General features: G+C 48.5%; 1 protein-coding gene across 1 annotated transcript in view; it reads right to left on the minus strand.

The window, feature by feature from the left end:
• RPH3A (rabphilin 3A) overlaps window positions 1–13,123 on the minus strand; it is a 105,652-nt gene extending 92,529 nt beyond the window's left edge. The window contains exons 1-3 of the mRNA XM_019507214.1: window positions 13,030–13,123; window positions 11,216–11,227; window positions 735–878 (exon numbers count right to left, since the gene is read on the minus strand). Coding sequence (XP_019362759.1) covers window positions 735–878; window positions 11,216–11,227; window positions 13,030–13,106 — 233 coding nt within the window. The 5' untranslated portion in view covers window positions 13,107–13,123. The remainder of the gene's footprint in view (window positions 1–734; window positions 879–11,215; window positions 11,228–13,029) is intronic.
• Window positions 13,124–13,570: the final 447 nt, after the last annotated feature.

A 13,570-nucleotide genomic window follows, 5' to 3' on the forward strand; every position in this document is an offset into this window, starting at 1 on the left:
TGCCAGCAGGCTATTACAGCACACACAAAAAAGCACGGCACATGCAGCCACTCAGCAAAAACGGCCTTACAGCATGTGTTTCCTTCCCTTCTCACATTTCCAAAGGGCCTGACTCCCTGCACTCACCCCTTCTCCCTTTTGCCTTCCTTATTTGCACTGTCCAGTCTCTTGTGATGTGTTAATAAAGCAGCTTGCACAGCTGGGCTCCCCTCTCAAGGGAGACCCTCATGCAGGCTGCAGCACCAGCCAGCAAATAAGGGTGAAAATGGACTTTGCAGCCCAAATGATTTGGGCCTTTTTGTTTCGGCACAAGAGGTCCAAGGTCTGCCGCAGCCTAGGTGATTAAGGCGCCCTAGTTTGTGTAATTGGATTCTAGAACGTGGGCCGCCCCAGAGGAAATCAGTCTTCTTGTGATGAAGCTTTGCATACCCACTCGAGACACACCTAATAAAGCTGCCTACGGCAGCAAAGCAACCGTTCTCCTGCGCTGACGGCCACCAAGCTGGAAAAACCTTTTTGCATAATAACACTCCTGTTTTCCTGGTTCAGCTCTGCTTCAGCCAACTCCTGTTCCCACCCAGAGCTGAGCTGAGCTGAGATTCCCAAACCCTCTCCCTAATTCTCAGCTCTGCTTCACCCGGTCAGCAGGGAAACCCAGCAAAACCCAGACACTGGCTTGCAACAGCATCTTGGATGGAGGCTTCGCAGCATGATTCCCGAGGTCGGTTCCTTACCCGATGCGCTCCTGCTCCATTTCCTCCATCTTCTCTGCTCGAGCTATCACTCGGTTGATGATCTCCTTCTCTTCATCCGTCAGCTCCTCCTGTGTCCGCGGTCGCTCCGGCTGGTTCCCGCGTACGGACCACCCGGCAGGGACTCTGCAATGCATGGGAAGGTGGTGAGATGGGGGCAGTTAGGGGGAAGGGTCCCAGAGCTGGTTGGGTTATACTGATGCTGGGCCCATAAGAAAAAAACCCCAAAAATATCCCTTGAAGCAACCGAAACAGCGCTCAGACAGTGGGCAAGCAAGGACTGGTGTTATCCTATCCCTGCTTACCTTTTCTCCCTCCTTTTATAGGCTTTACCCACGTGCTGAGTTGCCATGCCTGGGAAGAGCTTTCTATCGCAATCAGTCAAGCGCCACCCCCTGCCATGACGCCGATAAGTCACTCCTGCCTGCATGGGGTAGGCAGGTAGGAAGCAAAGACTCCCATCCTCCTGCCCGGCTCTATTCATTACCTCGTCCTCCCACTCTCTCCCACCTCATCTGTCTGTCTGGGACACCTGTCGAGCCCTGTCTGACATTCAAAGCGTGATCTCTTGGGAGCGGAGAGCCTGGCGGCTTAGAGCACTGGGGTCCTGGGTCTCAACTGGTATCCCAACATCTCCTGTAATATAAAAAACCACTAATATGCAATGCACAGACCCTATATTCTTCAAGGCAGGGCTGGGCTCTGTTCACATAAAGGTGTCTGTGTATCTAACACAATGGCTCCTCAGTTAAGTCTACTACGTGAGATGGTAGCATCATTCATAGTAATAACACAGCCCAGCATGGTTTACCCAAAATGTTTTGTGGGCATCACAGTCACCGGGCTAGATTGGGGTTCCCTTCCAACCTGACTTCTCCGTGGTTCGATGTCGTATGAGGAGCACAGCTGCACTGACTCTTTGGAAGTTGACACATTCAAGGGTTTCAGACACTCGTGCCGTTTTGGGGCATAACATTTGTTCTCTGTAAGGAGGTTTGATGCTTGAGCACCGGGAATTTCCGGGGTAGTCGATGGAAGCTGCAGATAATTCACGCCGCTGACAGTCAGGGCAACACAGTTCACTGGAAGATGGCCTGCCATCATGTTGTTCATAGTGCTCATGTATTAAATTCAGCAGGTCGCTTATTGAACCACACAGAGGCCACTTATGGGAACGCTGCAATGAAAGACCCTGCAGTTCGTGTGATAAAGCCACCTTCAGGACTGAGTAATCAGCCAGACTAATGACAACTGGACTTCCAGATTCTTCCAGCTAAGGTTTCTGCACACCTAACGTTTCTATTTCATCTTCAGACACGCAATGCTTCACACCCCTGCTTTGACAGACCTTTCAGAAGCATCTCACCATTTTTTCTGCTTTAAATTAAAGCCCATCTAAGCGATCATCAGGAGCAGAATCAGCCATCAGCAGCTGTTATTTCCATCCTGGAAATTGCATCAACAGGTGTGAAATTGCCTGTTGACACTTGAGAAGGAAGACGGGAAGCGCGTCTCCTCCATTTAGACTCTCCCCGTTCCCTCCCCGCTGCAATCTACTACTTTTCGACACATCAATAATGTCTGGACCACCATCACATGGAGACTGCAGGAAAAAGAGAAGTCTCCTTTTGCAAAGGGCGTTGTCTGCCCAGACGGCCCGGGGATGGAGCCTGCACAAAAAAACTGGTGCGCACAAATATGTTCCCCAGTCACGTCCGTCTCTGCTCCCCCAATTCCACCATAGCTGCTCACATTATGAGCACCTAAAATATGAGGAGCTCTATAAAGCTGTCAAGGTTTGGAAAGTGTTCTTTTTTCCCCCCCCAGTGCTCCAAGAAACGACCTGCCTCTGACATTTCCCATTTCTGCTTCAGGAAGGAAAAGGCAGACAGACCCTTATTAAGACAAGGCTTAAGACAAAGTTCCTCTACACAACCCTCTCTTGCTGGTTTGCACAAGAGGAAGCTAACTAAAGACACCGTGGCAGGTTAAAGTAGTTGATTTCATTAGTTTTAACGAAGCTGAGACCATCCTGATCCAGCAGTGTCAGCCTCCCTGAGATCCTTCACACAATTCATGTTTAATGAAGGACTAGCCATTAACCCATTCCCTAGCCCAGACAAAAGCCTCATGCTTTCATTTACCTGCATCGCCAGCAGAGCAATATGCCTCGTTTGAAATGGCTAATTGCCTGGGGCCTTATTACAGCAGGAGATGGATGCATATTAAAAGTATCTATAGCATGTTTCTTTGAGGGGAAACCTTTAGCTGGAGTATTGCTCAGCCAGGTAAAATTTCATCCTGTTCTCATGGCTCAATCCATGCCACTGGGTGCAGGGGCAAAATTACTTTCTCCTACTCTCCCCCATCTTCCTTATGATTTTTTTTAACTGAATGGCTATCAAACAAAGTCTGGAAACCTCTTTTGTTTCTCCAAGCTCAGTTTCTCGGTCACAGCAGCCCGGCTGACAAACAGCAGGGGGTCATTTGGAGGAGGTATCCCATAGGTCTCCATGCAAGATGTTCCCTTCAGCTCTCCTTTCATATCATAAAGGGGAAGGAAATCTTTGGGAAATGAAATCAGCTTTGCAAACCGAACCTGCTGGGATCGGAAAATCTATTGTGTAGGGGTTGCTTTTCAGTGCCCCTTCCTTTTGCCCCTGGTCTTAGTGGAAATAGCTAAGAGGGAGAGGTGAGGGGTGGTGAAGAATCACGCTCGGTGACTGGCTTTACCAAAAATAAATGAAAACTTCCCATTGCGAGACTGCAGAGCGGTGCCCCTCCAACACCTCTCACATCTTGATTAGACAGCAAGCTGTAAGCTCTGCATAATGCCACTCACCTCCTGAAATCCAGTCAGGCAGACAGCACAGGACGTGCCTTTTTGAGTCGCATATAAATCCCCGCTGAGACGAGTCTCGGTGCCCACCCCCTGGCCTCATCTGCATCATGAATTGAAAAAAGACGCTGGGTCCCAGACAGTTCACCGGAGTATCTAAACAGGTAGAGGGTCCAATCCAGCAATGTACTAAGGATTTGCATATCCCATGGATGTGCAGCAAGGGATAGGTTCGCAAAATGTCCCAAGGCAGACAAGGGTCTTTGGGTAAATCCAATACCTTTTATTAGACCAACTTAAATAGTCAGAAAAAATCTTCTTTGCAAGCTTTCAGGTACAAAGCCAAAAGCTTGCAAAGAAGTATTTTTCCAACTCTTTTAGTTGATCTAATAAAAGGTATTGGATTTACCCAAAGACCCTTGTCTGCCTGTGCCCTACAACCAACACCCCTGCAAAATGTCCCAATGCACTCATGGTTCAGCCATGCCCAGGGGCTAGCATCTCCCCAGGGAATAGCAGGGGTTTCTGCAAACACCGGTTGTTTGTCCTGGAAATGGGGGCACCAAGGAGTCGTGTGAATAAAGTCTGCAAAGGCTGCCTCAGAAAAATACCTCCCCTAAATGCCAGCAGGTTCGCAGGAGGTGGAAGGAAGCTTGCTCTGTGCACAGCCAGCTCCTACACAAGATACCATGGTGCACTGCAAGCAAGTAAAGGTTACAGGCCAGATCATAGGCTTGGAAGAGTCTCTGTTAAATCCACAAGCACTGCTTTGAAAGTTTACCTCCTGTGTAGATCATTGCTCCTGTCCTGGGGAAGAGAGTTGCCTTAGTAGGGAGGGGAGGGGGAACTATACCTTGAAAAGAAGACTGCAGCTGGGCTTGAAACCACAGACAACAGCCCCTCGTCAGGTGTCCGACACTTGTAACAGCTGTCAGCTCCTTTGCTTTGGGGTATTCAAGAACCTACTAATCCTCTGCTCTTGTGATCAGAGAAATGTTTCAAAAATGATAAATGCAACTTGACTATTCTCCCAACCAAACCCAGATCCTGGAAGTGTGCTCCTCCTCGGCTTTAAACACTCAGTAACTTCACAAGAAGGGGATGTAGCTACATCATCTCCTCCCTGCCATACTGCTGCATAAACACATTAAAATTCTCTCTCAGCCCCCGTCCATCGCTATCCTGGGCATTTCAGAGATAAAACGGGGTTTTTTTATTTTTATTTTGCAGTGGATTTACCTGAGCAAAGCATGATGGGAGGACAAAGGGATGCAAAGCAACATACCCATGTCCCTCAGCACAGGAATGAAGCGAGATGCTAGGACTCGGCACAGTCCAGGTTTCTAAATCACGCAGAATGGAACAGGCCTGAAGAATACACATCCTGAGCCTCTTTCCAGGATGTAGGCACTGCACAAAGTTTTGCCCCACTCAAATGAGATTCTCTCCCCCATCCCCTAGCGTACAGGCTTTTACAAGGATGATAAAAGCCTCTTTGAGTGACTGACGCTGGAGTCTTGCAGAACCTGTGAAATGAGAATGCAGAATGCAATTTGCTGCCCGAATGCAATTTGCTTTCCCCTTATGTGTGAAATTAATCCTGTTGACACTGCTGTTTGCACCGAGTATGTACGGGAGAGCAGCGGGTGAATGAGAGAGCCGCACATACCTCCTTGCCATCACACAGCACTCAGCCCATGGGGAGGCTGGGGGTCTAGCCTCTGAGACCATGGAGGGGTAAGGGCAGAAAATGACTCAAGCAAGCGCATGGGAAGTATAGGAGAAAACTACGTTCTCCTCTTGATTTGGGGAAATGAAAACATTTTGGTTACATTCCCCTGCAACCTCATAGCTTCCAGATGAAGGAAATGCCCTTGGAGTTAGAGCAAGCCTTTGTCTAGACGGCAAATCCTTCTGGGCACATGGTGGGTTCACTTATTCCAGGTTAACTTCACTTTGGTCCCCCATTCAGCCTTTAGTCCCACTGTGCAACCTCTCAGTGATCTGTGACATGGCTGTGGAAGTCCCCCTTTAATCCACCAGAAAGAAGTTTAAAGTGTCCAGAAAACCCACTCGTCCAAACGGTCACGCCATTGCAGCACAAGAAAGGGCAAAAAACGTGGCGTGTACAAAGGCCCTGAGCCTACAATTTGAGACTCCTAGTCAGGATGGCAAAGGGTACAGTCATAATGAAAAGCAGCTGGGGGGTAAGGTAGGCACCACTTGGAAGGGAATCATCAGGTCTGGCAACCCTGTGCTATAGACTCCCGGTGCAAAAACGCAAACTATCCTGCAAGCGACTTAGCAGAAATGAGGTCTAATGCATCTGAGCTGTTCCTTTAAAAACATATGAAGAGGATATGGGTGGATGTCGATGGCTTGGCCACATTAACCTGGGATCCTCATTTGCTTAACTTAAACTTTGCGATAAGTTATTTCAAGCCTGCGCTGACATCATGCTAATAGACCTTTGCCTTCCACGCGCTGCCAGAAGGTGTTTCCGGAAGGTCACAGTTTTACATTAGCAGGTCCTTCAAGTGCCGTTTGCATATCACAAAAAGTAAATATAACAGGGTGAGTGGGTGACATACATATAATTTATCACCAGCAAAGATTAACACTTGCAGAGGGGGAAAAAAAAGACTTAAGTAAAAACTGAGGAGGCCTGCTTCACATGGAGGAAGGCAATTTCCTTTTCAAACAGATTTCCATTAGTCCAAGTGGAGCAAACAAATGATCTAGCTCCATTTTCCATGCTATTCTTGCCCCCACAATGCTGGATCTGCCAACTAGATGGAAGAGCTGGACAATGCGTCCTTTCATTCATCCAACAGCAGCCCTACAAGCAAAGCCGCTTGCTTGAGAACATATCACTGGACTTGGATTTTTCCTCATTTTTGTATCATCTTTTCAAAAACACCCTTTAAAAAAAAAAAATCCCGGTGCTTCCAAGTAATTTTAGTTGGACTTCCTAGCAGCTTACCCATATTCATGTATATTCATGCAGAGCCAAGCAAAAGCCAACAACCTGCTAAAAATGCTAATTAGGGGAACGAGTGGCTTTTGAGAGAGAAAGATGGAGGCAGGAGGTTTGCGCTCCAGCTCCCAGCGCTCAGGCTGATATCACATCAGAAGCCATTACAATGCCATCTCGTCCAGCAGGAGTTGCTTTCCAGCCATTTCCCATGCAATCTGCTTCCCCGTGTTTGTGGAATAAATAACCACCGAGCGGAGCTGGAGGACTCGAGGAGAAAAACATCTGTCAACATTGCACTAAGTGTCCTATCACCGGCATTGGATTTAACCCCCGATTGCAAAGCCCTGGACTATTAGTGCAGTGACAGGCCGTGCTTTGGGAGCCCCTGCCAAGTTGTCACTGAAAGGGATGGTGCTATTACAATGCTGATTAACAGAGAGTGAATAATCCATGAAATGGTTACAAAGCAGGCTCCTAGCACCATGGGAGCCTGCAGATCTTCCCCACTCCATTAAGAAGCCTCCCATTCGTCAACGCCTTGCTGGAGGGGGAAATGCACCGCCCGTTATCCTCCTGTACGGTTCTGCAGAGGGGGGTGGGCAAGGTGCAACAGATGTGCTACTTGGCCTCAAAGCCTGGACGCACTGCTTAGGAGCCCAAATCCTCCAAAGGAAGCTCCCAGCCAGGGTCTGCCCAGCGATGGATGAAAACTAGACTGAGCAAAGTGGGAGCAAATGTTCAGTACGGAGCGCACCTGCGCTGATTAGGCCTGGAAAACAGTTCCCCAAAGGATTTTAGCTGCCAAACCACAGAGCTACAGCTTCCCTCTCTGCATGTGGATATAGGGAGGCAGACAGGAGGGACAGCATCTGTGCAAGGCTCGGGGTACTTCTGCCATCAGAGTGATGGAAAAAGCTAAACCCACCAACCATCGGGAAGCACAGGCAGCCAGCGGAAAGGAAAACACGGATGGGAGGTCAGGGACCTTGGCAGACAGCATCTGGGAAGCTGCTTCCTATAAAGTAGGGGCCAGCTCTTGTATGCCACGGAAAAATCCTAGTGGTTTGACTTTTCATTCCTTCCGTACTGGAATAGAAGGCAAACTTTTTCAAATGTCCAGCAGAATGAAAACCACAGAAGAATTAGTGCTTGGAGCCCTGCAAGGATTGGGGTTCAATAAGGTAAACAGCCTGTACTTCTCATCATGGCAGAATGATACAAAATATTAAATATGCGACACCTGAACCTGCAGCACTGTACTGTTCTGTAAGAGCCAAAGCAAAATAAATCAAAGCAGGTTGGCATTGTCAAAAGGAAATATAAGTATTGTAACAGGTCATTCTGGCTATGTTCCCTTGAAACATTCCTGTTTCAGCAAAACTGAATTTTCGGACGGAAAACCATTCTGCTGAACTCTATTTGGCGCACGGTGGCTATGGCAACGCGGCGATGGGAAACAGCAGTCTCTCGGCTGGGTTGGTCCCAAGACATTTGGGGACGCTGGTTCCTTACGCTCCATCCAGACACCAGCAGATCTGACTGGATCCTGAAGCGCAGCAATGAACACCTGGGCCTGGGGAAGCTACCTATTCTTCTCCATGTTGGGGGATGAAAGGCTTCTTGTAGGATCACGGGCCATAGGGATGGAAGGGACCTTGAGAGGCCATCTCGTCCATCCCCCTGCCCCAAGGTACGGTCAGCTCTTACCGGTAGCTGCCTAAGTCGCTCTTCAAAACCTTCCAGCAAAGGAGATTCACCACGTCCTAGCAGAATCACACAACCCAAGTCTGGAGCTTGAGCTGAACACCATCAAAGTCCAGAGGCATCCAGACTGCGTGGGGGTTGCTTTGGCACAACAGGAGAGACCGGAGTCACATCACAAGTCTCAGGTCTGGCTCTGGATACCGAGCTTCAGGGCTGTTTAGATCCCCGAGGACCAGAACCACGTGCCAATCTGCCGCCACCTTCCTGAAAGCAAAAGGGACTTAACTGCGTGGGCATTTCTAATTGACCGGCCACCGTGGCCCAGCCAAGACCCTTCCCCAGCCTTAACACTTGCTACGACTCTCCCTTTCCCCATGCAGCTCCAAGAGAGCGCAGCAGCTGGGTTCGGCTTGCTGAGCTGCCTTTGGTCCACAGGGATAGCCGCCCAGAGCAGGCAGGGAGCTAGCCACAGCACAGACCACGCACGTGCTCTCCGTGCCCATGGAGGCCCATGGGGATTTTGCAACTGAGCAACAGCTATTTCTTCTATAAATGCTCCCTCCACGATCTTGCTGAGTTACCACGGTCTCTGCCTCTGATGCCAACGGGATCAGCAGCTTTGTGCCATACAGTATTAGCGGCATGGTCCTTATGCAGAAAGAAATCATGTCTTTCCTGTCCAATGGGCATCTCTCTCCTGTTTTAAGTCTTCAGCTTATGCGACGATATCATTATTGTGCTGAACTTCTCTGCTAATGAAACAGACCCCTGCTGAGGGCGTCGTGATGTGATCTGACCCCGGTTTCTAAGATTCGAAGCCTCTGCAATTCTGTGATCCACCAAACATCTCCGCCACCCCCCCATTTCCGGCAACGCGCAGTGAAATAGCTAAAATCCTTGTGAGAAACGGAGCACTAATCAGGCCGGTGAGGAGGGGACCAGGGAGAGACTCCAATTACACCAACTCTGCATATTCTCTGCTCAAGTACCTGGTAAATCAAAGCAATGTAACCACCTCGCGGTAGGACCAGGCAGCCGCAAAAACGAGGAGAATTACAAATGCCATTGTTAGAGGAAAATGAGCGTGAACTTACCAGCCTCCCAAACAACATCCGCTTGGTAGGAAAAATTCATATTCGTTAACTCCTGTCTCGCCTCCGGCGTCTTGGCCCTGACTGACAGGAGCGCTCCAGACAAAGCCATTAATCCTGCCTGTCTCCTCCGCACTAAGGCAGACATCTGCTGATTCTCGCTCCTAATACATTGCTCAAAATTTACCTACCCACAGATAAGGCGGTTATCTACCTCCATACAGGCCTCTCAGGTCCCCTTCACCGAGCCTGAGGCCGAATCTCTCTACAAAGTTTTCCCAGCGTAGCGAAGGGTGTGAAACCACCCCCCTGAGCCTCTCTACAAGGCAGAGAGGTGCCAGCAAAACGCGTGGCATGGATGCAATGCTACCAAAGGAAGGGTCCTTTCAGTGGCTTTGCTTTTGTTGCATCAGGAGGAGATGCTTCCTACACTGGCTGGGGGAGAAAGCTGCCTCTCTACTAGGGGTCCTGCTGGTACCCCGGCCTACATTTACACCAGCCGTGTTACACGCACAAACACTGACCCACCAAAGAGGAAGACAACTCAGCAATGAGGGAGAAGCCAGGAAGGGGCAAAGGGACCGTGCAGGCTGCAGTCATGACTGTGACTGCCGAATTGTGTCTGCACACCCACGGGCTTGTTAAGCTGGCTCGCCGTCTAGCTGTGCCCACAGGGATTTCTGCTTGGGCTCAGTGACCAAGTACCAACTCTACTGCACAGGGTTTTGCTGGAGCTCTGCAGGGCCAGGACTGGACTCCTACCAGGACCCAAGCCGGGCAGCCCAATGCTAGCCCAGGCACCCAATAAAGATGGCAGTGCAGTACAAGAGGGATTTCGGGTGACTAAAGGACAAGAAATATTGCACCTCAAAAGCCACAGGCCACTTTTGGTGTCAGCTCTACCCTAAGGGGACCATCAGCATCAGCCCAAAAAGGTGGGTAAATCGGAGGTTATACTGGAAGGGATCAACAACTAACAGAGACAGCTGGTCCTTGAAGCATCAGAGTCCTTGTCAAGGACAAATATGATGTTTCTCATTCCAAATTCAGCTGTTTCACCAGTATAAAACAGCATCTCCCCAATGGCTTTAGGGGCATTGTGCATTTGCATGGGCGCAGGTAAAAAGATTGAGCTCAGCTGCGTCAGAATGGCTTGCCCAGGTTTCAGATAGAAAGGGGCAAGACAATCGTGCGAGAAGACAGGGATCCTTTCCAACTCAGCGTTTCTTGCAGCAGAGTCAAAGCAGCTCAGATCAGTTTTCGTGAGGAGGAGAAGGATAGGAAACCAAACCCCCCAAACCTGCTTAAATCAATCCCTCCACTCGTTCAGCCTTGGCCCGTTCCCCATCCAGCCACGCGATTGCTCCTCTGCAGCTCACACCATCGGGAGCAGGTTCTTTATCTTTCTCTCGTCAACTCTCTCGGGTGGCATGCACTGACACAGGACTTTCTTGGCATCCACAAGGCTATGTCAACTGACACCCACCGGAGGGCCAGCCTGTCATCTCTCTCCAAGCCTCATCTGAAGGCCTCTCTTTTCTCCCTCGTCTTTGCCTGTTCATTTCTCTACCTCTTCTTTAATAGGGTCCTTAGTACTTAAATATATAAGCATCTGGGGATGCAGGACATGCACATTATAGTCTGCAATTCTGCTCATTAGCTGGTGAACGGCAGGACAAAGCAGAGGCATCTGGGAAGACTGCCAAAGTCGTGCGGAAAATACCCAAGTTGTTCAAAACATCTGAGCGGTATTTGCAGTGGGTTTTCAATGCCTTCCCTCCCAAAGCCCCCCAAAATGCCTGTGGTAGCAAGCAAAATACAACAGGCCAAAAAAAGCAAGCAGGATACTTACTGCTCCTTTTCACTGCAGGACAGCACAAAGAGAGAGGGAGAAAGAAAGAAGGAGTAAAGATTAGGTGAGACAAGCAATGGCAACAGCTCCTTGCAGTGGCTTTTGGTTTTGTTGGTGATTTGTTATGGACAACTTGTCTCTCTCCAGAGACAGCTCCCAGCTTTGGGAGACTTTAGGTCAAGGCCATTAGGAGCCATAGTCCCATCTCCAGCCATTACCACGTACCCCAGCCCTACTGTAACCCTCGGCCACCCCCGGCTCCGGGAACAGGCAAAATTTCAAGCGCACGAGGAAGACATGGGAGGGTTTGGCCTGAGTGAAGTCTGTGGGAAGGAGGAGCACTGCAATGAGGGACCCAAAGGCCCACTTTTCAATGGTCCAAACACATCACATAACTGCCTACTGCTAATTTAACCAATAGGTTCACTGCTACCTTGCTTTCCGCTGCCTTCCCCATTTGCTTACTGTATCACCCGCTGGTCTCTTGTGATGTGACAAGGCTCCGGGCCTGCAATGCGTTGCATTTGGGCAGCATGCTATGCCCTATTGACTTTAAGGTGGTCTGAGAGGGCTCAGCACACTAGCTGTGTATAACCGCTGGTAGGATCTGGACTCATCACCTATGCTTATGGGTCAGGACAAATCTTTGTGACATGGGTGTACAGGTGCTCATGCCACACTGTCCCGATCACCCATTGAGGTCTGGAGGGACTAGAACGGTACAAAGAAATAACAGCAATCGAAGGACTCTTCCTGCATGAGAAGTAAAGTAAAACTCCAGAAGGGGAGGCAAGATATAGACTGTTCCTCCCAGTATCTTCATTTCTCATTCATTATTGTCTCTAAGCAAACCTTTCTGTCCTTCCAGAGGCTGGTCTTTTGACTGCAGTAAGACTTTTCCATGACAAAGTTCACCCCAAAATCTACCCTAGTTATTACCAAGTTATCCATGCTGTTCTTCCAGCTGGACGTTTTCAATGTGAAAAAATGTAGCATGAATCAGCATTTCAGTTATCAACTCACTTTTTTAATGCTTCAGAACAACTTGGCTAGCAAGGCCAAGTTGGTCTTGGGAAGAAATTTTGGCCAGGGCTATCCTAGCCTGAGGAAAGCTGTGATTAAAGCCATTCACCATTTTCTTTTGGCAACAGAACGAGCGTAGCATTTTTCCCCGAGGAAATGAAAAATCAAGTGTGTTCAACGATGTCTCTTGCATGACTCTTTGATCAATGAATTTGCTACACAGCACAGTCAGCCCCACTAACATCTATGAAATATAGACACTAGAGAAGCCAATCATTTCTACAGCTCTAAGGGAGACACTGCAAATACATATTAATTAAAATTACTTGGATTTCATTCCACAGCAAATGGATCAGTGCATTATTTACCAAAGCTTAATAAATAAAGTTAACGAATGTTGTTCAGAGCTGTTTAGATGCATCAAAACGTGGTGTTCAATAAAGCCAGAACACCAGTAACCAAGCTACTAGCAACGGAGGGAGATTTTCCCAGACACCTCAGCACAGAGAGGGCCATGGTCTCACCCTAGTAATATGGGTGCAAATCCAGAAGGGCACCATCAGTCTCACAAGGTGCAAATCCAGAAGGGCACCATCAATCTCATGAGGATGCCAGGGTGATGTGCTTAATATAAGCTCTGCCTTGACAGACTAGAAACAGAATATACCCCATAAAGCAGCATAGGAATCCCATTTCATTGGATCCTTCTGATTCATTTCTTCAGCAATATGTTTCTCTAAGCCATGAACGTTTCTAGACTGACCCCCCCAAAAAGGCAAGCTTCCCCTTACTTGGCTCGGAGAGACATTGCTCTGTCGTTTGGACACATCCACCGATCAGTACTGTTGCCAAACACTGTATCTGTCATCGCTGAATCTTGAGGCAATCTGGAAAAAGAAACAAGAGTCAATAAGTCAGCAGCAAAATAACCTGATAGAGAAGGAGGCACCAATATTTTGAGGGAGAGTCCAGGAAATCCATGCCAGCCACGATATTGTCCCACTGAACATATAGATAGCACTGATGTGCTTTCTATGACTCTAATCTACCGTACATCTCACTTTGGCACATAAAAACATAATTTAGAGCTGTACTGAAATGAAGCCTGCAATGCTAATTCTTCCATAGATCTAAAAACAAGGGGCTTGAGATCCTGTTCGTACAGAACGATTTTGGTTCAAATGGCCTTTCTAACAAGTACATGACACTGGGTTTTGCACAACTAAGACACTGCGTTGTAGCTTCTGCCCTGTCACTACAGCCAGTTGCAAGAAGGAAACTGTTACCGTTTTCATTTAAATAAAGGGCAAGGAAAAAAGAGGGGTTAAAATA

Source organism: Gavialis gangeticus, unplaced genomic scaffold (genome assembly GCF_001723915.1).
Source record: "Gavialis gangeticus isolate Ggan-Ray unplaced genomic scaffold, GavGan_comp1, whole genome shotgun sequence".
Classification (NCBI taxonomy): Eukaryota; Metazoa; Chordata; order Crocodylia; family Gavialidae; genus Gavialis; species Gavialis gangeticus.